Source organism: Gymnoscopelus microlampas (assembly GCF_963454915.1).
Source record: "Gymnoscopelus microlampas genome assembly, chromosome: 21".
In the NCBI taxonomy this organism is placed as follows: domain Eukaryota; kingdom Metazoa; phylum Chordata; class Actinopteri; order Myctophiformes; family Myctophidae; genus Gymnoscopelus; species Gymnoscopelus microlampas.
Genome location: NC_139958.1, coordinates 24823112 through 24849100, shown reverse-complemented (window position 1 = coordinate 24849100; position 25989 = coordinate 24823112). Strand labels below are relative to the sequence as shown.

The 25989-nt window shown below is 42.4% G+C and overlaps 1 protein-coding gene across 1 annotated transcript; it reads right to left on the bottom strand.

Annotated features, from left to right (window-relative positions):
* Window positions 1-2120: 2120 nt before the first annotated feature.
* On the bottom strand, window positions 2121-25173 carry mrrf (mitochondrial ribosome recycling factor). The gene is given in 9 exon segments (XM_084046676.1): window positions 2121-3488; window positions 3490-3498; window positions 4401-4560; window positions 6776-6867; window positions 14812-14930; window positions 21408-21560; window positions 22241-22324; window positions 22457-22630; window positions 25120-25173. Coding segments are annotated over 8 exon segments (858 nt in total). The 5' UTR covers window positions 22629-22630; window positions 25120-25173; the 3' UTR covers window positions 2121-3419.
* Between the last annotated feature and the right edge of the window lie 816 nt (window positions 25174-25989).

The following is a 25989-nucleotide window of genomic DNA, read 5'->3' as shown; positions in this document are numbered from 1 at the left end:
AATAAATAAAATAAAATAACTGAATTTGAGGTTAAATGCGAACACTAGGGGGTGGCAATTGCCATCCCCTGAGACCCCAAATGAAGCCACTGATTTAACTCTGCATACCAACAGTGTAAAATGAGCCGAGATAGAGTCAAATACACAACAGAGGTTCTATAATTATGTCATTAAGATACTATGCACTACATAGTCTATTATTACTACATCTCTATTATTCTATCTCACACTGTATCACTCAATCAACACACACACACGCACGCACACACACAAAGCCAGTGTTGGTAGTAGTAGGCATTAAGGGCCACACACACCAGGGGCATATTTTTTCAAACCATTGTTCGAAAAAGTACATTTCTACAGAATTTAAATATTACACCATGGTAAGTGACATAGCCTAATTCAATAGAACAAGGTTGTTTTTTTCTGAGCCTCCACATGAAGGCACCACACTGTATGAATGAGGCTTCAACTACAAGAATAGTTTGATGCAAAAATATTTACATACTCGCATTTTGCATTTCCTTTCATTTATTCGTCACGCCGCCGGTGTGTGGTCTTAAAGTCACACCAAAATCCATAAGAGTTGTGAGCCTGTAGATCGGCTATTTTTGGCGTGGGACACCGTCGTACGGCAAGGCATAAACGGGGCTTAAACATTTGAAAGGAACGGGGGTAATTCACTTGATAGATGTCAACTGAAGTGAAGCTATCAGCTGAAAGCAATTTCCTCGTGCTCGCCTGTGTTCTGCGCCAGGGACTTGGGAGATTTTCACCCCTCCATCGATCATGAAGCCTCTGTTTTAAGCCAAGGTACACAATGCCCCAAATTGCTGACATATGGACCAAGAATCACCACAAAAACCTGCCATTTCCAACCTGCCCCTCCTCTGTCCCGGCACAGCCACTCCTCTGCTAAACTCTTGTTTATCCAACGACTCGGGTCTGTTTAGGCCATTAAACACGGCAATTCAGAGAGAGAGAGGAGGCCTTGCCCAGTGGTTCTCAAACATTTTCATGTCAAGAACCCCCAAATTGATGTTTCTGAGAAGATGTTGTGCCGGGGACCCCCATTAGAGAAGATTTGCGTTTCAAAATATTTGGAAATGGCTGATGAACGAACACACAAGGCGTCTCGATGCGACGCGTTGCGGGCTTGAGGATAGGGTATTTTCAAAAAGCCCAATTATATAATAGGGTTACGGTGGTTAAACTGTTCCTCATTTTGCTGGGGACCCCAGGAAACCCCTCAAGGACGCCTAGAGGTCCCCGGACCCCGGTTTGAGAACCACTGGCCTAGCCAATGCATTAAAGCCATTCTGTAGGTTGCCTCAATGGAGTACACACAGTAATCTGCTCTGTTAATAGAGTTTAAAAATACTCTCTGAGACAACACCTCGACTCCCGGGCCAGGCAGAGCATTTGCTGCATATAACTCCCCTCTGCCATCGGTGTGTGAATGTGTACCGCATGTAACATTTAATGTGTAAAGCAAGCCTGATTTATACTTTGTTGTTCGTTGCATGCCGAAAATAGGCGATATCCAAGCTCACAGCGCTTTGGAGAATACATTAACCACATGAAACCTAGGCTTCCCATTCTTGTATATCGGCTGTTGTCAGCGAAGACATTTGGTGTAGGGATATACTAGTGCACCTAGTATATATGCCCTGGGGTACCCCGGGGCAACTAAGTATAACACTGTAGTGTTTTTGCGGTGTTGTCACTTCTATCTTTTCTATTGAAGTCTCCGGATAGTCAAAACCATTGGAGAGTTCTAAGAGCCAATACTTTTAGTCTCTTGTGCTACTTTTTACTGTATGATTCCCGATGATGGCTTTAAGTGTGCAGCTATTCAGAGAAGGAGAGGGACCCGGTGTGCAGAGAGAGAGAGAGAGAGAGAGAGAGAGAGAGATGAGAGAGAGAGAGAGAGAGAGAGAGAGAGAGAGAGAGAGAGAGAGAGAGAGAGAGAGAGAGAGAGAGAGAGAGAGAGAGAGAGAGAGAGAGAGAGAGAGAGAGAGAGAGAGAGAGAGAGAGAGAGAGAGAGAGAGAGAGAGAGAGAGAGAGAGAGAGAGAGAGAGAGAGAGAGAGAGAGAGAGATGACACATCATGAGGTACAAAGCACTATTTCTTTAATGGAGTCCATCAATAATGTTTCTTTTCCTGCTTTATTGTGTTTACAGAGAGTAGCCGTAGCCATATTATCAATCCTAGATGTGGGCAGAAATTAAAGACAATTTTCCCCCCAGAAAGTGGATTTATTTTTACCCCCCTCGTTTTTTTTCCTGCAGACTTTGAATCAATGTGAAACAAATGTTTGGCTACACACTAATGATATCTGTTCAGGCGGCTCCTGCATTTCTGGAACGTACCCCTCTTTGCCTCCCTCTCATTCTCACTACCAAGATAAACCCACAGCCAGTTTACATTCAGACGGGTGCGCTTGTTTCATATAAACAGACAGCCCTTGTGGCAACGGGTTTGATTAGGAGGAGGCCCACAAATCCCATTAAAAGTCCATCTATCGCCCGCTCCGTGTTTGTTTGAAGACGGGAAGAGTAACAAGGGAGGAGGGAAGAGACGGGAGGTGACTGGCAGTCGGGTCGCCGTTATTCCATGCCAACTGCTGTTTGTGCTGCTTACAATTAAACACGCAGATATCACCCGGCAGCATAAGAGCAAGACTGTGCCATTTACTGTGGCCCATCTGAACCCTCATACCTGCCGGGTTGGAGCCCCAAACACCTCCCATCACACCTAGCTCCTGTCCCCCTGTTTGTGACGTTCTCCAACGGTTCCTCTAGTCATGATATAGGTTCCAACGGGATTCCAGAACCACCTCTCTTAAACCACATTAACCCTGGCGTCCTTATTCTGGGAATGTCTGCAAAAAAAAAAGGTCTGCAAGCTCACAATGCGTCGTTATGAGCTTGTAGATCAGCTATTTTCAATATATTTTTGAAATAGGCTTAAGTAGTTAACACACGCAGCAAACGTTCTCCAATCACTCCCCATTATCGGCCTGACAATAAAATAAACTGAATGTTCTTTGGCCTGGTGGCTCAGTCAGTTGGTGCACACACCACATGTTCCTTGTGAGTCGCGAGGGACAGAGTTTTAATCCAGCATCCATCTTGTTTCTCCCTGGCTCTGCTCAGGGTAGCCTGTCCCTCTACACTCTCCTATCTCCAGCATTATGATAGCAAACATTTTCACAGCAAATAGGTGTCCATCCACGTATTGCAGATGCAAAACAACAGTTATCCTGTGCTCATTTAAATCTTAGGATTACATGAACACACTGGAGTTTACTGTGTATCTGCAGCAACATGTGGATGGACACCTATTTGCAGTGAAAATGTTTGGTAAAGCGTCAAGACAGTACAGTAAAAACAAGAGTTGTGCGGAGTTGTCAGTTATCATGCTAAAAGCTCCTTGGTCTTCGCTGCTAGCTGTTTCTCTATGTCAGCTGTAAAGCCATCTGTCATTTTGTTGGAGCTGTGAAGAGCAGACAAGGAGAAGAGGAAGAAAAAAGTTAGCTAGGGGTTTAATTGATTAAAATAAATAAATTATTTTAATATAATAATCATTTAGAAAAATACGGAAAATAGCAGATCTATAAGCTCACAACCTGATGTGCTTATAGTTAAAAACAACACACTTCAAGATGACTCGAATAATCAATGAAATAATCCCTAAGAATATTACTGCAGGTTATTGTAGTTGCAGCCTTACTCTCCATACATAATGGAAGTGGACAATTCCCCTCAGTATCTTTTAATTGAGATAGATTAGTATATAGCGAAACAGCTTTAAGAGGAAGCTTTGATCCTTGACACCTGCAGTTCCATAGACAGGTCTCATCTATCATCTCTAATTATAGGCAATAGAAATAGAAACATTCACACGTCCTGAATAAGCGAATGAGAATCAGTGCATGTGCGTAGGATTACACAATGGTAAATGATAAGCAAAATCCCACGCGCTGCTCTTGCAAAGCATCACTTTGCATTTATTTCAGTATTAACATTTCTGTCCTTCTGGGACTTCAGAGTAATCCGTTTATCCCAATTTAGTCGTTATGGAAATGAATGACACCACACATATTTCTGTGTTGCCACTGGCTCACCTGCCAGTGAGGAGCCCCCACCGGGAGGACGTAGCGCCTCCACCCTCTAGTTCAACACCCCCTGCTGACAGGCTACCCCCTGCCCCCCCCCCAGCCTGTAGGAATACGTGCAGCAACAAATATCACCCTCTCTGCCCCCCTCCCCAAACACGGACCATTTGTGTCAACTTAGACGTGGTTGGACACCCGCGGTGGATTTCAAACCCTATAGACTGTGGTTGGCAGGTACACGCCACGTACCTGTACACCTGTGACACCCGAGCGCCCCTACCTGTTTTTCTACGAGTCGTATGGTATCTTCTGACTGCCCGTCCTTGACCTTCTTGACTTGTGAGAGAGCGTTAGCGCGGACCTTCCTCAACGAGTCCTTGGCCTTGTTGCCGAACTGTTTGGCCAGCTTGGTGAGGTTCTCACGGTGCTCACGTGTTACCCTGGAGGGAGATGAGAGAGAGAGGGCAAGAGAGGGCAAGAGAGGGCAAGAGAGAGAGAGAGAGAAAGAAAGAAAGAGAGGGAACTATAAATAAGGCATGAAAAAGGGAATGAGGCAGAGGAACGCGGATGAGATGAAGAGACTAAATGAATGACAGGGTTCTCACGCAGTAAAAGCCTGAGGGTCAATTTAACTGCAAGACAATTAAAGCTGCAATCCACAAGCTTTTTTAGTGTGTGAATAAGACATTATTTTAGCCAATCTGTATGGTAGAATATGTTAATACAAAACACAACTGTGCTGGTTGGATGTGGTCTCTCGGCTCTTCTATTGAGACATTTTGATCCTGTGGTAAATTAACTGGATTACAAGAGGTACAGCATGAAGCTCAAAGTGCAATAACTCCCCTGGCATTACATGTGGGTTTGTAGAAATGGAACTCTAGTATAGTCCTGACGTTCACCACCCGTCGTTCATCAAGGTCACATATCGTCCTGTCATGCAGAAACTTTGTAGCTCCATATGTCATTTATTTTTTCTTTCATTAATGATGAATGCCCTATTTTCTATCTACACGGCATGATTCTGCGTATGACATGCCCAATAGGCCTATAGTGACACCAGGTCGAAGAGTGGTTAAGTCTGTCTATGGGTTTTATAAATATTTAAACGATGAAACGATTAACAAGAGCTTGTGACTAAATAATAACTACATTGGATCCACTGGAACGCAGGTTCTTATTTTCCCCATTTCCTGAACAGTAACGGTTTCGGACATGAAAGGTTTCCGGCCCGACGTCTACGATATTAGAAGCGAGCTGTCTGTCAGTTCCACTTCCACAACTTTTGTTTTCACTTTCCGGTAGTCGTTCATGCAGGAAAACACTTCCTATTTCAACTCAACCCCTTTCTTTCCTTAATTGGTGTTTTTTTTTGTCTGTCTTTTATTTGTTCTATTTGCAAACAAACCGAGAGTAGTGTCTATTTACTGCAAACAATACGGCCTAATTACTGATTCCAGGGTCAATCGAGAGGCGCGTTTCTCTATGGAAATGCAAATGGTGGCTTGGTGCGTGCCGAGACTGATTGCAGGGGGGAAGCGAGCCTGCTCTCGCGTCCCTCCTCTGCCAGATTAACACCTGCTGCTGCTACATGGACACAGACACACAGACACACACACACACACACACAGCCCGAATAAATACGCATGTGAAAACACACAGGCATACATACACAGATAGACTTACAGTATATGCGCTAACATGCATCAAATAAACACCTATGAAGATTTGAAATCATAAACACTCACAGGTATGCGAGCAGCATGTGTGGTTTAGTGAATGAATGAGTGACAGATAATGTGTGTGTGAGGTTATTTGACTTGGCAGCGAGTGTAGAGCGTAGTAGGAGAGATGTGGTAGAGAGAGAGAGAGAGAGAGAGAAAGAGAGAATGAAAGGTAGAGAGACAGAGAGAAAGAGAAAGACAGGTACAGAGCAGTGGTTCCTGAACGTTTCCAATGAAAATGTTTGGTAATAATATTTTACAAATTGCAGGAAATTACAAAAAAAGGATATTTACTCGGGTCCCAACCCACTGTTTGGGAAACCCTGTTATAGAGAGAGAGGGAAACCCTGTTATAGAGAGAGAGAGAGAGAGAGAGAGAGAGAGAGAGAGAGAGAGAGAGAGAGAGAGAGAGAGAGAGAGAGAGAGAGAGAGAGAGAGAGAGAGAGAGAGAGAGAGAGAGAGAGAGAGAGAGAGAGAGAGAGAGAGAGAGAGAGAGAGAGAGAGTGTGTGTGTGTGTGTGTGTGTGTGTGTGAACACACAGAACAGAATGGAGGGATTGGTCCTAGAATCAACACAGCAGGGGTCTCTACACATGTACTCTGAGTACAAGTCAAATAAATGTGTCAGTAACCGCTATGGACATGAGACATGAACAAAGCCAAAGAGAAGGAAGGAAAATAGACGTAAGGGGAATAAACCAATGGAGTGAATGAAATGAGAGAGGGAAAAAAAGAAGTGGTATAAAACAGGGACTCACACAGACAGAGAGAGAGAGAAGAGAAAGAAAGAAAGAGACAGACAGACAAAGAAAGTAAAAGAAAAAGACAGGAGGCAGGGGAAGTGCTAAGAGAGGGGAAAGCCCTCTGGCCTTCAAGGGTAGGCGTGTGTGTGTGCGTGTGCGTGCGTGCGTGTGTGTGTGTGTAGGACTCACTTGGGAATGGGCACCTTGATGATGGCCCCGTCCACCTCTGGGTTAAGTTTCATGCTACTCTCTCTCAGGGCACGGGTGGCAGCCACTGTGGCCTGGAGGCACAGGCGCGCGCACACACACACACACACACACACACACACACACACACTTAAGTGGATAGGTGTCTAGAGCCGGGGGAAATGGACATGGCCCAGACAACTGCAGGTAGTGTCCAGGCCCCAGCTGGCAATCATTAAGGTGTGTGTGTGTGTGTGTGTGTGTGTGTGCTATAGTGTGTGTGTGTGTGTGTGTGTGTGTGTGTGTGTGTGTGTGTGTGTGTGTGTGTGTGTGTGTGTGTGTGTGTGTGTGTGTGTGTGTGTGTGTGTGTGTGTGTGTGTGTGTGTGTGTGTGTGTTGCTATAGTGTGAAGGTGTATATGTGTGTGTGGGTTTCGGGGGTGGAAGTGCCTTAGGCCACTGTCAGACCTTGGCCTTCTGGGACAAGACTGAGGGGTTGCAGTGCAGGGCACTGACCCCCTGTGACCCTAAAGCACTGATTTATAGTTATTCGTAGGACACAGTCCCGTGGCGAAAATAACCGATCTACATAACACTTAGCATAGGCGACGCGTCGTGAGCTTGTACATCAGCTATTCTCGCAGAGGGACACCTCCGTACGACGGCGTATAAATTAGCCGTAATAATACCTAACCAGAGAGTATATTTGTAAGTGACACACACCGACACAGATGGAGGGACGGTATGTTATTGAGTGTTTATGTGAGACTGAGCAAGAGAAAGACAGAAAGAGGAACAGTGATGGAAAAAGTACTTGCATCTTTTACTTAAGTAAACGTATACTGCAGTGTAGAAATACTCTGTTACAAGTAAAAGGCCGGTAATCAAAATTTACTTGAGTAAAAGTACAAAAGTATTGGCATCGAAATATACTTAAAGTACCAAAAGTGAAAGTACTCATTTCACAAGTTGATAATGTATACAAATCTTTTGAAAATAGCAGATCTACAAGCTCGCAATGCGTCGCGATGCATTGCGAGCTTGTAGATCGGCTATTTTCAAATGGCCGAAATATATAGGGCTGAAGTGGTTAATGTACGTTTTGTGATAATAATCTAAATCTGCAAAGTAACAAGTAACTAAAGCTGTCAAGTAATTGTAGTTGAGTAAAAGTACAATGTTTGCCTCTGAGATGTAATGTAGCAGAAGTAAAAGTATTGAAAATGGGAAATACTCCAGTAAAGTAAAAATTCCTCAAAAGTGAGTAAAATGTACTTGGTTACTTCACACCACTGAAGAGGAAGTCCTTCCCAGACGGAATTATACAGAAGAACATTCTTCCTCTTAGTGGCCAGGTGTAAACAGAGGGAAACACAATCTGTTGTATTGGTGGCTATTTTGTTCTTATGTCATACTGTGACTCCCATGTATGGCGCAAGAGCAAAATGACCGGCACGTGAATAATACGATGCATCATGTATTACCATCTGAGTAGACTGAAAGAACGAGCCCAATCGATGGTCTTGAGGGGCGGAGCCAAACCCAGGCGCTGGATTCCAGCGCCTGGGTTTGGAGCACTCTGATTGGTTAGGAGATAACAAGGTCCTAAGACCAGCGTTCCTGCAAGGTTCTCCCAGGCTTTTTTTCTTTTGAAACAAAAAAAAGGCATGGGTTTCCGAGGCTACCATCTGAGTGACTCACTAGGTTTTTATTTATATCTTTTGGTTTGAGCTTTTCTTCCTCATAAGATAGTAGAGAGACAGGAGACTGCAGAGAAGAGAGGGGGAAGGACATGCACCACACAGGTCTACAGTTGGAATAAAACAGGGGGAAGTTGAGATCATACAAATGCTAAATGGTAAATATTGTATTTAGTGCCTTTTTCCAAAGCGCTTTACAATGTATTTCACATGAATCCATTGACACGCACACATTCACACACATTCAAACACCGTTAGCGGAATAAAACCATGCAATGCACCAACGTACTCATCGGGAGCAGTTGATGGTTCAGTGTCTTGCTCATGGACACTTTGACACGTAGCCAGGATATAGACTAGAAACCACAGCACTATTCGGTCAGCTACAAGCTAGGCAACAGCCACAAGTCACAAGGTTTTAATTACTCGTCCTTTTCCACATGAAAGGACTTACATTCTATCCATTCTTAAGATGCTGCGTTTGATTTAAGATATTTGAGTCTATAGGATTGGACTTGCCTCGTTTCCACTAAATTCTGATCGTAAATTCTTTGTATGTAATTATAGTACCGCTCAAAAATATCAATGACCCAGGGCAAAGAATTAAATCTTATTTCAAAGTAGCATGACTTCTTTCTATTGTCATTCTTAATCATACAAGAGACTGGAACACAGGAACTCTTCAACATATCGTCGCTGCCCTGTGGAAACCTTGTATGTCCAAAACCATGACTTTTTAGGAAATGATAAACGTATCTGATCCAATGCATCCAATGTAGACATTACTAGTCACAGGCTCTTGTTAGCATTTTTCATTGGTTAGAAGGGGTGTAACGATACGCTTCGCAGCGATACGATCCGCATCATGATACATTGTTGACGGTACAATACATGGACCATATTCGTTCATTTATAGTGATACGATTCAAAATTTTACATTTATACAGTATGTTTCACACTGTATCAATTTCAAATGATTGAATCGTGTGTGGACGGATAGTGCATTTTTTCTTTTAAGGCAAACATGTATCAAACACAGTGATTAACTGGCAAATAAACAGACATTTAATTTGAACAAATACGGACAAACTAGCACCTTGACATGAACAGAGATACTGCACATTTATAGATAGGTAGCAATGTGGAACCCCGTTCTTGTCTTAACATTGCTAAATACAAGGCACAACTTCTTAGTATCGATACAATCGACTCTTTGCATTGAAAGTCACACGATTGGTTGAAGTTGCTGCATATTGATGTAGTTGGAATTCGAAATCGATGCAGTTACTGTATCGTAGAAACCACAACCAGACCTGACCACTTTCAACCATATTTTTCCCATCACATTATAGGCGAAAATGTTCAGACACAACGCGTGCAGATTGTCTACTTTCACGCACCGCCGTCATACGACAAAGTATAAAACGGGACATTAACTTATGGATGTACAAGGTTTCAGCCTGACAGCGACGCCATGCTCAACAGTACGTGTTAAACACTATACACGGTGTAAAAAGAAAAGAAAAAACAACATTATCCACCATGTGTAGAATATAATCTGGCCTAGCAACCACTACATTACGAGTGCTAGAGTTAAAAGAAAGCTCTCAGGAAAGGGAGATGAAGTCAAATCCACTGAGTCCTCCGACAGCCACTGAAACCAGAGAATCACACTCCTCAAAACCTCCTTCTGCAACCGCATGGCAATTCCCTGAGCCCAGGCATTACAAAGAGCGCAAATGTGCAATGTCAGGAAAAGGCTTTCTACCCTACTCTGATTTCTCACTCGGGCCTTTTCGTCTTTTCCACTGGGGGAAAGAAATGGCAGTGAGATTAAAGGAATTTATTTGTATGTATTAAATTAATTCATGAGGTCCAGTTTCTTTTCTTTTCCCCTTTTGTTAACCCATTCAAACCGGGAACGCATCTGTGTAACCACTTTATCCATATTTTATACATGGCTATTCAAAAATAGCAGATATGCAAGCTTGTAGATCTGCTATTTTTGACAAAACTTGACCATTTGTGCAAATATTTGAATACATATATATATTTTTAAAGGGAACATTTGTAACTCAAATATTTGCTTCATGGGGGTCCCTGGAACCAAATATTTTGAGATGGGGGCCGGCGGCCAAATACATATCATTTTGGGGGTCCTTGACATGAAAGTTTGAGAACCACTGATAAAGCAACATATGTTTTTCAGAAAACTGTTAGAAGACATTTGTAGAATCCCCAGAAGTAAAGATTTGAGTTACAAATGTTTGCTTTACAAAGATTTGCACACATTTTCAAGATTTTTCAAAAATAGCAGAATCTGCTATTTTTGAATAGCCAAAGAAATCTGAAAATGACACAGATTCTTTCCCGGTCTAAATGGGTTAAAAACCCATCCGGAATGCAGGCAGGCCCTCCATTCCCGCCCCCCCCCCCCTCTCTCTCTGGTTCTTCGGTTGCTTCTCTTTGAGTGCGGGGTGATCGATTCCACCCATACCTATGTTTGATTGTTCTCAGCATCAAATTCATCACCGTTTCCCCCTCTCTCTGTGCACCAGTCCAGCGGTTACGGAAAACCCGCGTGGAATTCTCTGGAAAGGCCAGGCATGTTCTGGTTAATATGTTGGAGAGGAAGAGGAATTACACTGAAGTTTCACATCAAACGCTGACGGCCCAGTTCAAAGCAACAAGGGCAGCAGAGAGGAGTGTGTGTGTGCAGGCACGCGCACGTGGACGCAGAAACGCAGTGTTTTAAGAAACACTATTTGAAATGTGCTACGATGCCTTGCAAGCGATTCCTAAGCAATGCTTAAACATGCACGCACATATACAGAAAGACATACGCAAATGAACACACACAAGAAGCAGGCGAACATGCGCACACATATCCCTCCCACACACACGCCCGTTGCCCCTGATCTTTGCATATTGTTAAGCATTTAAACCATATTCTAAATAATAGCAAGAAATAGCTAAGACATTTTGTGAGCTTGTACTAGATCAGCTATTTTCTAAGATATTTCTGTTTTTAATTATATTTTTTGTAAATCCTCGCCTAAAAAGACTTGCCCAGAACATTGAGGCCAGGCTGAAAGTGGTTAATTAATGTATACAACACATTGCCTCTAGCTGAGATCAACAGCCTCTGGTGGCTGTTGTTCATTCCACTGTACCTTCCCAGGCTCCTGTTAATGAATGGATGGAAAACAATGGCGAGGCCTCTGGAGCGTTAGGTAATGGATAGGCATCATTATAAGCCTATTAGCTCTGGGCGCTGCACACTCACCTCCATGTTGGCCATGAGTTAACGTGGTGCAGGGTGGTAGAGTAGCATCTGGCTATGTGGCTGTGTGTGTGTGTGTGTGTGTGTGTGTGTGTGTGTGTGTGTGTGTGTGTGTGTGTGTGTGTGTGTGTGTGTGTGTGTGTGTGTGTGTGTGTGTGGTCTATAGGTCAGGTCTGTGTGTGAAATAATGGGTGTGGGGTATATTTACCACAAGGGTCACTGAGTCTGACTTAGGTGACAGATTGAATAGCTTCACTTCTATTGACCACTTAAGACCTAGTATGCTTTCATAATGTTTTGAAAATAGCCGAATTACAAGCTCCCAACGCGTAGCAACGCAATGCAAAATTCTGAAAATGTGTCACCTATAATGAGATGGCTAAAATAGGAATGCCAGGTTGACAGTGGTTAATGTGTGCGAAAAGGCACCCAAAGGCTACAGACACAGGATCTGCGCTTAACATCCTCCACGGTCGACGGTGGTACGGTACACATGACAACCCTGTCCAGGAGCTCCGTCTGGATGAAGCTCATTTTAATGCTTGCTTCAGGCAAAGCAGCAAGCGGGGAATTTAAAGACCTGTTGAAGAGGGTTGACCCCACAATCTCCAGACAGCTGATACAATTTATCATGATTGGCCAGCTGATAAAAAAAAGCGGGCCATGTCATATGCGTATTTCTCTATGAGTTTGACCATTTTCAATTTTTGAAAGCGCTCCGCTAGGCTGCCCGGTGACTTTTTACACATCGAGTGCCAGCATTTTATAATAACAGATTACGTTCGGTGCCGAAATCTCACCGTTGAGCTGCGCAGCGCTGTTTAAGCTGTAGACTCCACGACGCGCATTCCATGAGAAAAAAAAGCATGCCTCCATTTTGCCTGATGGTACTGGCTAACGCCTGGAACGATAACATCGCTCACGCGAGTAACAATGGCGGAGCGATCGTGCACACAAAATGAGTCGTTTTCCCCAGAGTAAAAAGTTTCGGAGTTATAGGGGTATTAGAGAAGGAAATAGAGCGGAAGCGGATGTGCGCCATGTTTTTTGACACGATGATGCATCTGGCCCATCCTTTGGGCCAGATGTTCGGACCGTGTTCGGCACCAGAGCGCTACTATGTGAAAACACGGTCCAGACCGTGTTCGGCACCCGATGTGTTAAAAGGCAGCCGTCATTATTTGTGCCATGCAGTTGTGCTAACCAGACAGCCGCCAGTATGTAGACACTTGGAGTACAATAGCTACTGTATGTGTGGAATAGATTCGGCAGGTTGTGTAAGTATTTGTCAAATGGATGATGGGGTTGATGAGATCTCCCATTAGTAGTTATTTCCAAACTACTGAAGACTGTTAACCACATTAACACTGGCTGGTGCCCCAATTTTGAGCATGTCGTTATAGACAAAACTTTCAATGTTTTTTTCAAGATTTTCCAAAAATAGCAGATCTACAAGCTCATGTAGATCGGTGTTTGAATATCCAAAGCATACTTAAAAAAAGAAACACATATCTTGCTTTGTCTGAAACTAGTAGCATCATTTTGTCCAATCTGTATGGTAGAGTATGTTGATACAATATAACTTATACAATTGGGGTGGTTGTATTTTGTCCTGCTCTTCTATTGAGACATTTAGATCGTGTCAAAGGTCATGTCTCACCTAGACACAGGATATGACACGAATGTTGACCTGATGGTCAAGATTCAATTCATCCCCTGAGCAAGCAGGCAGGCTCTATTAGCTCAATGATAACATTTTCAGCACTTGCTCAGGAAACTGTGTGCAAATCAGGGGTTGAAGAGGAAAGTTACGTGCAGCTTTAACTCTCTCGGTTTAAATTAACTCTCAGGTTTTGCTGTGCTGCTAGAGTTAAGGCTTTAACTCAGTGAGTGCCATTGACGTGTTTCACGTGTTTTACCGCTATGGCGCAACGTGCCAATGGCGTGTTTTACGTGTTTTTCAGAACCCAAGATATCATTATCTGAAGATGTGCAGCTCCATCCACTCCTTGTTTAACTTATAACTGAAAAAGGTTGTATGTCGCTTCCGAAGCACTTTTTTTTTACTTTGAAAAAAAGAAAAAATAATCGCACTGGCCAGAAATAGCCAGAAATAATTCTGGCACTCAGTGAGTTAAAATGGAAAATAGAGGTCAACAACGGCGATGATAAAAGCTCTAATTTAGATTAGTGCTTTGTAAATATCTTTCTACAAAATAGTATGATCTTTGTGATTTTTGTAGATAGTAGGAAAGGAAATAAGTGCTGGAAAGAATGTAGTTCTGAAAATGGGCTGATGGGACTCAATTGTTCATGAAAGCCTTATTTCAAAGGCAAGTTATCGACAAGCATCAGATTAAAAAATACAAGCAGCAGAAACATCTTGAGTGTTAATTTAAATTGCTGAGTGTAAACACTTCTGAGCTATTTATACTGTTTGCTGGAACAATGCACATTAGAATGTATGAATGTATGAGTTTCCATCTTGGTTACATTTTGCGTCTGAAACCATGATTAGCATAGCATAATAACATCTGAGAAGGACAGGGAGAGAAAAGAGAGTCACAAGAGAAAAATAATCCATTCCTTCCTAACCTGAGGGTAAAATGAGGTCATTTCCTTCTCTGTGACAGCTCACACATACATGCATGCCTGCAACTCTGCTCAAATATGCTTGCGCTCACAGATGCATGCGTTATGTGGGTAGGTATGCGCATGCACGCACACACACACATTAAAAGTTTTATTAATATCTTTTACCCCCAAAAAACTAAGAACTCTAGCGATCAATCACATAGGATCAGAGAGCCAGTTGGAGATAAAGGCAGGTCACGTTTCAGCTCTACCACTTCTCATCTGGAGGGTTTGTACAAATGTATTTAACCACTTGAACCCCAGCATGCCTATCTGGGGGGGAACCTTCGCCAAACAAAGCAGATCTACAAGCTCAAAACGCATCGCAACGCAACATGTTTTGAGCTTGTAGATCTGCTATTTTTGGTGAAGAGACTGTGGTGTAGAAGACAGACAAAAGAGTGAGTGTGAGAATCCTCCTTACTTCAGGGAAGCTGGTCATGTTGACAACTAGGAGCTGAGGAGATTTCATGGAGATCTGCCCCAGCTGGTTGAGGGGGAACTTCCCATCTTTAGTGGTCACCACAATGTGGTCCAGTGCTCCTGAAACACAGCGGAACAGAGCTCTATTGCAATAAGGCCTGCGGTCTATTTACAGTCAGAGGACATGGTCTACAAAACAGGTAGAAAACACAGCAAATAAATAGATCTGAGTCATGTACATGATGCATTGTGGGTTTGGCCCGAGTGGACTGAATCGCTGAATGATACCAAACCAGCTTTATGCACAAGGTCCATTAACAACATTAACCCTGGCGTCCCCGTTTTGGGTTTGTCATTACAGGTAAACATGTTCTAAAAAAGTCAATCCACAAGCTCACAACGCATCGCATATTTTTGCCGCACCACACTGTACGAAATAGTATAAAATAGGGCTTAACCACATCGGAATGAGAGCACAACTTCAGTCAAAAAGAGGGACAATACAAAAAAAACATGCAGGGTGCACGGCTCAAAACATTCATAAAAAGGAAAATTCAAGTCATGTCCTTCAACAGGTAGATATAAAATGAGTACCTGTTGAAGGACATAATGCGAGTTCTGGCATCATTCTAAACAGACATTCAACAAAAATAGGCAAACATTTGCCAAAAGAATAGTATATCTACAAGCTCACAAAGCGTTGCAATGAAATGTGAGGTTGTATATTGGCCAAAGAGATTAGGTGTCGAGGGGAAAATGGAGGGGGGCCGGTCAACTTACAAGTGCACATTCTGAGGAGAATGTGGTTAAAAGATTCAGAAGTTACACTGTGACAGATCCAAACATAGATAATACTCAAAAGGGAACTGAACCGGTTTATTGTTATGTGACGAATTATAGTTAGAAAGTTGAAGTTCACATCATCTGAAAGCTCCAAAATTGATCTTAAAATGGTATGAGCTCTATCGAGACCTGTGATATTTTTCTCACAGGCGACAAGGACAATACGGAAGCAGCACAATAAGGCGATAGCAGAAGAAAAAGGGACAAATGATTCCATGCAGTATAGAATTTAAATGTTTTAAATGGTCGAAAACCATGAATAACGATATATTTGTCATCTCCGCAAATCCTACCAAATGGTTTACGCTCACTATGTAGTATGTTGTTTTAATGTTGTCTGTCAGGGACTGAGGATGTAAATGAGCATTCTAGCTAACTCTTATATATTTACTTCCTATTATGCTTCCTAGCTGTACTCCATTGTACTGAATTGGAGTGCACTGTTCATTAATATACGATGTCCCGATCAAATAAATACATAAATAACCAGCCCCTCATTTTCCACTAGTTATTACACCCAGATGGCACAGAGATTGTTTCTTGCCCATCTTCCATTTGTTACCCATCAGAAAGCAAGGACAGGGCAAACATTACTCTCGGGACCTCAGACGACCACATAACAAAGCTTCCAGCGGGCAGAAAGAGACAGTGCCACAATTAAAATATCCAAATATTTACAAGAACATCCATAACAATTGCCAACAAATCCTTTTTTTTTTTTAATTGTATGGTTTTCTCCTGGAATGAATAACAGTTGTTAACTGTGTTCTAGCTTTACTACATGGCAAGCTTTTGCTGACACCGTTTACACAGCGTGATATCAAAAGCAGATTATAATTTGTCAAAATATGCCATCATAATTTTAAGTTTCTGCAGAGCGAACAATTCAGCAAGTCGACATAGTCTTGCCAGCACTCCTCCGTTGATGGCCAAGGCAGTTACTCATCAGCTTGTAGCTAGCATTCAGCCTGATTTAGGTTTAGTTGCGTGCAGGTGGTGCTTGCGAAAATAGCCAAGAAATATGCCCTGTGAGCTTGTAGATCTGCTATTTTTTGCATTGCAACACTGGCGCGTAACCAAGTCTTCTTTTTCTTTTTCGTTCTTACCTCTCCTGCTCTACCCTACCTCTATCCTCTCTCTTCTCACAAAAACTACAAATAATGCTGCGCACTTGCAAAACATAATTTCACCCACTTCTTTAACACCTGCAAACCTGTGACGTGACAATAAAGATGATTCTGAAATCAAGGTTTACTTTACTCATCATGCTAATTCATACTGTATTGTTAAACACTTAAACCCTCTACACTTTTAGTAAACTGGACGTGAGTTGGCTTTGTACTTGGACCGCCAAAACTAGCCAATCTACAAGCTCACAATGCCTCGCGACTCATTGTGAACTTGTAGATTGTCTGTTTTTGGCTAATATTTCCCCCAGAATATGGATGCTGGGGTTCAAGTGGTTAAGATGGCTAACAAGGGGGAACTAATATTGGAAAAAACAAAAACAATGAATACCATCAAAGAACATGGTAATGATCAGAGCTATGGTGGGCCATAGTGAGCCACACTTGGTAGAAGTGTGTAATAAACTGGAGTGAGGAGAAGACCACTGTCAGGCTGTGTGAGAGTTTCCATGATCTACGATCTCTCCACCGCAAACGAGAGATGCATTCACAGAAGTGAGCGTATGTATTTTTTCTTTCTTTCTTTAACGCTCTATCTCTCCACCCCCCCCCCCCCCCTTCCTCCCTCCATCTATCCATCTCTCTCGTTCTCTCCATCTGGCTAACCTCAGATGAGGCTGTTTCCTCCTCCAACTCTCTGTCTTACATCACTGCCTCCCTCCCTGCCCAGTGAGGTCTGTGCCTGTGTGTGTGTGTGTGTGTGTGTGTGTGTGTGTGTGTGTGTGTGTGTGTGTGTGTGTGTGTGTGTGTGTGTGTGTGTGTGTGTGTGTGTGTGTGTGTGCGCGCACACGCTTGCGTGCGTGCGTGTATGCACATGTATACGTGTCTATGTCTTTGTGCCTCTGTGTGCCTCTGTGTGTGTGTGTGTGTGTGTGTGTGTGTGTGTGTGTGTGTGTGTGTGTGTGTGTGTGTGTGTGTGTGTGTGTGTGTGTGTGTGTGTGTGTGTGTGTGTGTGTGTGTGTGTGTGTGTGTGTGTGTGTGTAGATGTTTTAGGGTGAAGGGGAGGTGAGCCAATGGTGTAATTGTCTCTATACAACCTTTTTATCCTTGTATTTTTAAGGGCAAAGAACACGTTTAGTATTTTGTCATTAGGAGCACATGGAGACACAACGAAAGCATAAATGAAACAGAATATAAGGTGTGCGATCAATGCTGTAAAACGAGTAATACAGTAACTACCTGCTCATTGAGAGGCCACACCGAAATCTTTGACTGACATACTGTCTATCTGGCTGCCAATGTCTCTGTCTACCTTTGACTCAAAACATGCATTTGCATGACCCTTCATCCTAGCTGGTGTGTACCGCTTTCCTGTCACCGGTACAGTATGTGTACTTGACAGTCAATATCAAATCAATAACACGATGAATTCAAACTTTTGCCTAGATTACGATTAATGAACAATTAAACAAAAACGTTTGAAAATATCCGATCTACAAGCTCAACATGCGTACCGTATTGTGAGCTTGTAGATCGGCTATTTCACAATTTTCATATGCCACCATAGTACAATATGCAGTATAATGCAGGGTTAAGTGTTAATCAGACAAAAAAAAAACCTTGCTTCTCGATTAGACGGCTATATATCGAGTATTGGTTTTAAATATCGGTTTCGGTATACATGACTTGCTAGCCAGCATTATTTGCCTGTATGTCTGTGAATGACCTTCTGCCTGTCTGTCTGCGTTACCTGCATGTCTCAGCAACGTTATGCCCATGCATCTGCTAACGCTTTGAGAGGGCAGACAGTCATTTCTTAAACCACAGAGGTCAGAGGAGAAGGAGGAGGTGGGATAGTAAGAGTAGGACTAGGAAGGGGGGGGGGGACTGAGAAGCCATTTGGCTAAATATTTAAGTCCCGATTCATTATTAAGCCTGACGGACTATAAACTATAGCATTAACTAACCACTAGCTTTTTTTAATTGTAAATTGTAAATATTTGTTTTGTATTTCCAAAGTCTTCAAATTCAAACATGAGAGGTATAAAACAAAACCTAAATGCATCACCAAATCCCTACACATTTAAGTGCCCTCGTAGCTTTAACCCAGAAGACCTCTGTAAAGGTGTTTTCATACCAGATAGACAGATGTGTCTGGGCTGGTCAGATGTGCGCATAGGCCACAAGTAGGAAGAAATCAATACATACAGTAGAGGTGTAGGCATCGTATGCATTCAATCACCAATAAAAACGGCATATAAATAGACTTAAGGACACATAATATCATGTGAATTATATCACCTTCAAATGGGCATATAGTAGTTATGTATGTACCGTGTATCAATAGTTAAATGTATCATTATGTACATATAGGCATGTAGATCTATGTATGCAGTTAGATTTAAATAAATATAAATATATACAGTTAAAAGCTTGTATATTGGCTGTAGGCGCTAACGAAGTATGCTGGGCTTTAGTGGTTAATACAACAAGCCTTTCTTAGCCTAAGAAGTCTAATCAAGGTCTCCATGGAAACAGAGCTGGTTTTCAGGCTGGGGGAGCCATCAGCGACAAACCATAATAGTTACTTACAACTGTGTGTGTGTGTGTGTGTGTGTGTGTGTGTGTGTGTGTGTGTGTGTGTGTGTGTGTGTGTGTGTGTGTGTGTGTGTGTGTGTGTGTGTGTGTGTGTGTGTGTGTGTGTGTGTGTCTGGCCAGACCTAGGGAATGGGTCACAGTATTAATCGTTTCTCTCTGCACAGCCCTCTACCCTCAGCCAAGGTGACGTTCCACTATGCCTTTACCTCTCTCTCTCTTTCTATTTCTCTCTTTCTCTCTCTCTCTCTCTCTCTCTTGTAATTAGAGCCAGATGAGACAATCATGGAACAAATACAGTACATGCACACACACACACACACACACACACACACACACACACACACACACACACACACACACACACACACACACACACACACACACACACACACACACACACACACACACACACACACACACACACACACACTCTCTTTCTCTCTCGTATGGACAACTGACGTCATTTCATTCCACCATCTCATCTCTCCAGTCAGTGAGATTCTGTTGTCAGCTTTAAGTCCTGCTGCCTCCCTGGATTACTGTGCAGCTGGACAGAGAAGAGAGGGATAGACAGATGGAGGATAGAGCGAGACAGACAGACAGACAGAGTAGAGCGGGACAGACAGATGGAGGATAGAGAGAGACAGACAGACAGACAGAGTAGAGAGGGACAGACAGATGGATGATAGAGAGAGAGAGAGAGAGACAGACAGACAGACAGACAGACAGACAGACAGACAGACAGACAGACAGACAGAGTAGAGAGGGACAGACAGACAGAGGATAGAGAGAGACAGAGTAGAGAGGGATAGACAGACAGATGGAGGATAGAGAGAGAAAGATAGAGTAGAGAGGAATCTGCTATTTTCATAATTTCTTGAAAGAATGGATTTTTTTTTTCTGAAAATCTTTTTAAATTTAGATTTACTCGGGACCCAAAAGGGGGGTATTTACTCGGGACCCATTCCCAAAATGGGTCCCTGTCCATTGTTTGGGAATGTGTCTATCCATGTGTTGGATAGACACATGAGAGGAATAGAGAGATGCAGCCACCCATGGATATGCAGACAATGGAAGGGGGCAGCGAAGATATTGGGATAGGGCTAGGCGGACACAATTATATTTTGACAATATACCTCAATTTTAAAACTGAAGCTGATAAATTATCTTTGTGGGGTTCTCCCTCCTGATTGGATAAAACGGTTACAACGACCTATATAAATGTATTTTTGTGTTTACTAAAGACCTTTTTTGAAACAAAAACAATAACATCACTTACACCCCATTTAAGGATAAAAGGATGAGGACAAGTCAGTGAAAAACTAGAAAGTAAAGAAGAGGTGCACAAGATCTCAAACACATGAATTAATGAATTAATTGCAAGGGGAATAAGTGAGGTGAAATGGAGCAGCTTGAAATCAAGCAAAGATTTCAGATAAAGTGGCATTCAACGCCATTGCACTACATCTGATAAAAATGGTTGAATAATTCAGGTGGAAAGATGTAATGACGTACAAACTGTGTGAAATTCAATTCATGAAGTAAATCTCACAGTTGCTCACTCTCTCTCTTGGGATCTTTCATTATACCCCCACCCACTCCAACCCGACATACTCCTGAACCCAGCTCCCATTTGGTACATCCCAAAGGTGAGGGGTCACGACCTGGATGTAGTTGAGGAAACAGAGGTCAACCAGGGGTCAAGGTAAGGTCACACGGGGCTCTTGAAACTATAAGCCCTGAGGCAGTTTGTCAGGTAGATGCAAAGAAAGCAGACCACTTCTTGACTTTTAAATGAAAGTGAAAACGTGGCTGTGTATCTTCCCGGCTATGGAGAGGACTACTTAATCACGTAAGCCCTTTATATTATGTCGTATGCCGAATAGCGAGAATAGTATTCTCTACAAGCATGGCAAAGCGTTGTGAGCTTGTACATATGCTATTCTTTACTTTGTTTTACTATTATTTCTTTGAACTTTTCTATAACGACATGCCCACAATTGTGCAAGGTTGATGATGGTTTCACTACCTGGTGAGGTTCGAATGCTGAGGTTTCGACTGAAGTCATCTTTCAGCGCGTCGAGTACAGCCATCATGTCCCCCTTCACTTCATCAAGACTGATGATGTCCTCCACCAGACCAAAGTTAATGGTCACCTTGGATGCCTGACCTTTCGCCTTGGCTGTGGAGATGGATGGAAGGAAAGGCATGAGGAATTAAAACGTGAAGATGGAAGAAAGCAAAGAAAGAAAGAAAGAACGAGGAAGGAAGTTGGAACATAATGCTAATTACATTAATTAAGATAAAGATTTTAATTATACACAAAACATGAAAAAATAAATTGACTATGAAGTCTAGCTGTGTTTTGTTTTCTTGCGTAAGCTTACTGTACTTTTACAATAAAAAATATAGCAAGTGTACATATTGCTCTTATGTACAGTACACAGTAGCTATATATTTACAAGAACACTGTTGTGTCGTGGAATTCAAATCAGTCAGTGTGTGTAACCACATGAACCCTAACATCTGTATTCTTGTCATAATAATTCTGCGAATAGGCAAACGTTTGGTGAGAATAGCAGATCTACAAGCAACGTGACACGTTGTGAGCTTGTAGATTGGCTATTTTGTATTTTCACCGAAGAGATTTGGTGTAGAGGAAAAAAGGGAGGGGGCCAAGTATAGACCCCTGGGGTATACTTGGCCCTAACCCCTAGCCCCTGAAGTATATAGGGTTTTAAGTGGATAAATGACATCAGCCAGACTTGAACGAACCCCCACCCCCAAAAGAAAAACATTGACGTTTACCTGGACATTCAGGCACCTTGCATAAACTGATAAAAGGGTAGCCTCTGTACTGACCTTTGGCCTTCTTCGTAGCATAGGACCTGGTGCAGATATCAGAGGTGCTTGTAGTCTGGTGGCACAGGAGTGATGCCCTAACCCCTAAAGTATATAGGGTGTAAGTGGTTAAATGCCATAAGCAAGACTTGAACCCCCCCCAAAAAAAACATTGATGTAAACCAGGACACTCAACCACCTTGAATAAACTGATAAAAGGGTAGCCTCTGTACTGACCTATGGCCTTCTTCGTAGCATAAGACCTGGTGCAGATATCAGGGGTGCTAGTAGCCTGGTGGCACAGGAGTGATGCGCTGGCCCTGGCACTGCCTTGTAAGGGACACCTGGCCAGTTGCACCAGAGATCGGCATAGAACTGGCCGCAGAATATTCAAATTATTCATAGCCATTACTGTAAACAGAAAAAAAGAGGAAACGTGAAGAGAGGGGGAGGGGGGGCGGGGTAGAATACATTAGGTAAAGGTATTTAGTTAATAAGACTTCTAAGTATGTTTTTCATGGTCTCTTTCTTTTGCCTATTTAGGTCAATATGATGCTAATAGAAAGCAATAGCCTACATCAACCAGCAGAGGGTCCACTGCTTGTATTAATTCATTACAATAATCAATCAAACTTTATTTAAACCTGGAATGCATTGAGAGAGGCTGCAAAAAACAAAAAACAAAACACCAACACAAAGAATTTACATCCAAGAAATAAAAACAAATAAATAAAAGATTACAGCTACTAGATCAAAAGTCAAGTTGTGGAACTGTCATAAAAAGGATTTTGGAGTCCTGGGACTAACTATAATAAGTACTAACATTTTAGTCCAACAATGTAGATATAAGTACAATAACAGTACTTCCAAGATTAAATATGCAACACACAACACAAATAAATATGTTCAATGTTGTCAATTAATACTGAACTTGCAGTACAAAACGACGGCTCTTCAAAATAACATCATACCCCATTACATTTCTATAACTTCCTCCAACTATTTAGTGTGCATGTATGTGCACACTAAATATGCACACACATACTTACTCCTCACAACCTATACACAATTCCTTGTACATTCCTGAAGGGGGAACTCCCGTTTGGAAAATACAATGCCTTGGAGACCGGCCACTTCTTTTCTATGGACGAGCAACCTCCCAACTGCCAGCCTCCCCTCAACCGTGAGCATGTGTCACTGAACCCTAACATCCACACATGTACATACGCATTCAGAGACACAAAGGCTTAAAAACACACGCACACGCTGAACCCCGTCTTTCACAGCCAACGGGTGTGAACAGCCTGCAGTGTTATACACCCAATGACATCCTCCATTGTCTGGTACAACATTTACAATCTTTAGCCTGAATGCTGCAAGAGGAAAACAACAGACCTGTGGTGTGGTGTCTCAGCTGTCTCTCACGCAGGTGGAGATAGATACTGATGGCAAATGGATTGCCACACTTACACTGGCCACTATAAATGTGTTTGTGGTTTTGCTCCTGTAGCCATAATAAAGCCTGACTGGCTTCATGATAAGATGACGTGAGGCTGCTGGTGGTTTTGTGTGTGTGTGTGTGTGTGTGTGTGTGTGTGTGTGTGTGTGTGTGTGTGTGTGTGTGTGTGTGTGTGTGTGTGTGTGTGTGTGTGTGTGATACATGAAGCAAAAATACCACATGAGCGGTGTTAAGCGTAATCTGCACTCCAGATCTACGTCTGCTCTATCCAGTGAGACTGTATCAATACTCTTTCATCTATAAAGCCTGACATGTTCGTTTGTCAACAAACCTCAATAAACTTCCTTTTACTCGCTGATTATCATCAAACCCCCACGTAGCCTTAAAACCGACAGCATACAGCTGTGTTAACACTTCAATATAGCCTGGTTCCAGATCATTGGTGGACAAGGTTGTCAGCAGTGTCTTTTCAAAAATAATACTGCCTTTCCAAAAAAAAAACTTCAACAGATTTGAGAAACCCAGACCTCCACGGTCAGACCAAGTAGGCCTATTATTACACATAAATAAATACCCTTGCACTACTGATCATCTCCAAATATCAATAGGTAGATTATCATAAAGCTTACAAAGAGTTGATCTCTTGTAATGGGATCTCAGGTTCTGCTCCAGCATATTGCATTTGATACAGAAATGCAAATGACATGCACTTGAGAAGACCACTGTGCTAGAAGAGACAGATTAGATGGGGGATGGATGGTGATAGATCTCCTTCAGAGGAAGTCAGGCAGAAAAGGTGTAGCCCAGGTGTTCAGCAGGACATTGTAGATACAACATATCCTGTATATTTCAGAAACAGCTGCCTGCAGCTGCAAACACACACCTCTTCACACATCACCAGGAGCCAGTGTACCAGCTGGCAAAGCCCGCATTGTGCAAATAGGAAATTATAGGGAGAAATAGTACGGTAGGCTTATATAATGCTCTATAACTAACTGTAAGTGATTAAGTGTCAATCGGGTCAACGTCGTGTGCACAAACGAGGCAAACGCACGGCTGATATGATTTATAACTGAATACTTTTTAATGTATATAATTACTGACTATTTATATAATTGCTGACAGACAGACAGCAGAGTAGATAGATAGTAGCCTTGAATCAAGACTATCATAGTGTATTTTATCAAGTCTTGACTTTTACTTTCGTATATATGATGCAAATGTCAGAATCGATCAAATACATCTATTGTATTGATCCAAGCCTAGATAGATAGATAGATAGATCTATGAGACAGCGGTCATGACTCTCATGAGGTCGTATCGATGTGATAGTGTGTAAAAAACATACAGTCAGTAAACCACCAAATAGTTCCATATTTCAGATAACACAATACATATCAATTGAGCTGCTATGATCAGACACCGAGAGCTTGACACTTACTTTACATGAAACGCATGGCAGATGAAAACATTCTGTAATAAAGCACATTTGACGTCATAACACTGAGCGACCGGGGGAGGTTCGTTTGGTTAGAGGTGTGGGTTCACCCACGTGGGCGGTGTGTTTAACCCCCACACAGCTTTATTGGCATGAGAACACATACGTTTAACATTACATTGCCAAAGCAAGTGTCAAAATACAATAAAAACAGTTTAAGACAATGGGGAAAGTGTGTACAGTTGGACAAATGTTATACAGAGTATACAGCTTTTTGAAACAAATAGCAGCAATCTTTTTGCAGTCCCCTCAAAACGATTTATTTTAAATAGTAAATACAAAAAAAAAAACTCATATTTAACACACACACACACACACACACACACACACACACACACACACACACACACACACACACACACACACACACACACACACACACACACACACACACACACACACACAGAGAGAGAGAGAGAGAGAGACGCCACCGTGCAACAGCGTGCAACAAACCAAGCGCCTCTGCACTAACCCACGGCCTGCATCATCATCAGTGTGCGCCGTTGTTGTCATACGGGGCACGCAGACAGCGTTGCCATGTTTGCTTATTATAAGCGAGTTAGGGTTTCTTTTTCTGTAAAGTTGCTTGTAAATATTGGTTAGTTGCGGGTTGCGTTTTTTTGGGGCTTGTTTCTAAAGTATACTTGCTTATTTGGGCTTGTTTCCTAATGTTGTTTAAACCAATGGTTCTCAAACATTTTCATGTCAAGGACCCCCAAATGAATATGTTGTAAAGCCTATGTAAACGGACCCCCATCTGAAAAGAATTGTTCTTAACATGTTTCAAACAATATTCCACTCCCCCCCCCCCCA